This window comes from Buceros rhinoceros, unplaced genomic scaffold (genome assembly GCF_000710305.1).
Source record: "Buceros rhinoceros silvestris isolate BGI_N320 unplaced genomic scaffold, ASM71030v1 scaffold8272, whole genome shotgun sequence".
Taxonomy (NCBI): Eukaryota; Metazoa; Chordata; class Aves; order Bucerotiformes; family Bucerotidae; genus Buceros; species Buceros rhinoceros.
The window spans coordinates 1-1,505 of record NW_010400650.1 but is presented as its reverse complement, the minus strand read 5'-3'; the positions used below and the strand labels follow the sequence as shown (position 1 = coordinate 1,505).

General features: G+C 36.4%; 1 protein-coding gene across 1 annotated transcript in view; it reads right to left on the bottom strand.

The window, feature by feature from the left end:
- The window catches only part of TPP2 (tripeptidyl peptidase II), a gene marked incomplete at its 5' end in the record, with an annotated part of 32,628 nt that extends 31,845 nt beyond the window's left edge, over positions 1–783 (bottom strand). The window contains one exon of the mRNA XM_010131954.1: positions 626–783. Coding sequence (XP_010130256.1) covers positions 626–783 — 158 coding nt within the window. The remainder of the gene's footprint in view (positions 1–625) is intronic.
- Positions 784–1,505: the final 722 nt, after the last annotated feature.

Below are 1,505 nucleotides of genomic sequence, written 5' to 3'. Positions count from 1 at the left end.
GATGGCTGTGAGAGAAAATGAGAAATTTAATGGCTTTCGTATTAAATTTGAATGTAGCTGCTCTAAGTCAGAAAAATGCTTCTGCTGTACACAGCCATTATCACACGTTTTTCTCCCTCACCTTACAAAAACAGGATGAGTTAGCGAGGAAACAAGAAAACATGTTGCATCACTGTAGCCAAGAAACTCCAAGGTAAAGCAAAATCTTTGGTCTATATAAGACTGCACGGTAACACAACAAAAGCTATCACAGAAAGAAATATTTAAGACCTCATGAAAACACCAATCCCTACCCTCAAATAATAATGCAGGACAGAGCAAGACAGTCAATGGTGGAAATACATTGAGAGAAAAAAACCCCAATGAATGGTTATTTGGTTTATATTTTCTATATGATTTTATTTTTCAAACACAGTAGTCCATTGGCACGTCCTATAAAATGTTGCATAGCATAACTATTGCTGAACCCTGGATTCAGTCTGTATAGTGAAATGGAATGTGGCAGCATTGTCTGGTCTGCACAGCACACAACTTTTACCTTCTTTAAAATTACTTTTATAAAAAGTTGAGACCACATGAAAATGAAAGGGCACACAATTTTCTTAGAACACCAACACTTCAATACCTCTGTATAATGTAGTCCTTCCCTCAGGCCACGTGGATCTACACGAACATTTATGTGTCGACACTGGTTCATAAGCTCTAAATGGCTAGGACACTGGACCCATGGTGCATTTGAAGTTAAAGCTAAATGAAGCTGGAGAGATATTCTTTCAGTGTTTTCTGTCAAGAAGCAAATTTAAAAAACAGTTCAGTAACACAAATATGTGCTCATATTCTACTGTAACACAGTATTTATCACTGGAAAGTATACATCAATAAAATGTAATAGGAACCAACTCCTTGGGTCCCTGGATGTTAGATTCTCCAAGGAACAGTGTTCTGTATTATTTCCTTTAACTTGAGAAAATTAGAACAGCAGCAGCATACAGTAAAATAAAGGTGTGCCCAACTTTGAAATGTTGTTCTCCAAAATGGTCAAACCTGACAAAGTCAAAGGTAGGCTAGTAAGCAATGCTTCAGTTACCCACAACATAGTCAGGAAGCGGGTATAAACTTCCTTATGTTGACACAAATTCTTGCCTAATGCAGAGAATACAATAAAAAGGAATTGCACTGATTCTGAAGGTTATGCTAATTAACAAGTTACATTACAGAGCAACTTAAGTAAGAGGTAAAGTCTATTGAAAAATTGCTACAATAATCTAGTCTGACTTGGCAAACAGTCAATCTTGCACATCAGCTTCCAGGTTAAAATAGTGCTATGGGTTAAAGCACAGGTTCCAGAAAAGCATCCAACCCTAGCCGAAACATTTTAGTGATTAAAATGAACTTTCTCCTGCTCTAAAGATTAATGGCACTTTGAAAAAATTCCACGTTTCCTTGTCCTAATTAGCTTTAGCTTAATTTTCAGATATTTCATTACATCTTCATTAAGAGCACTC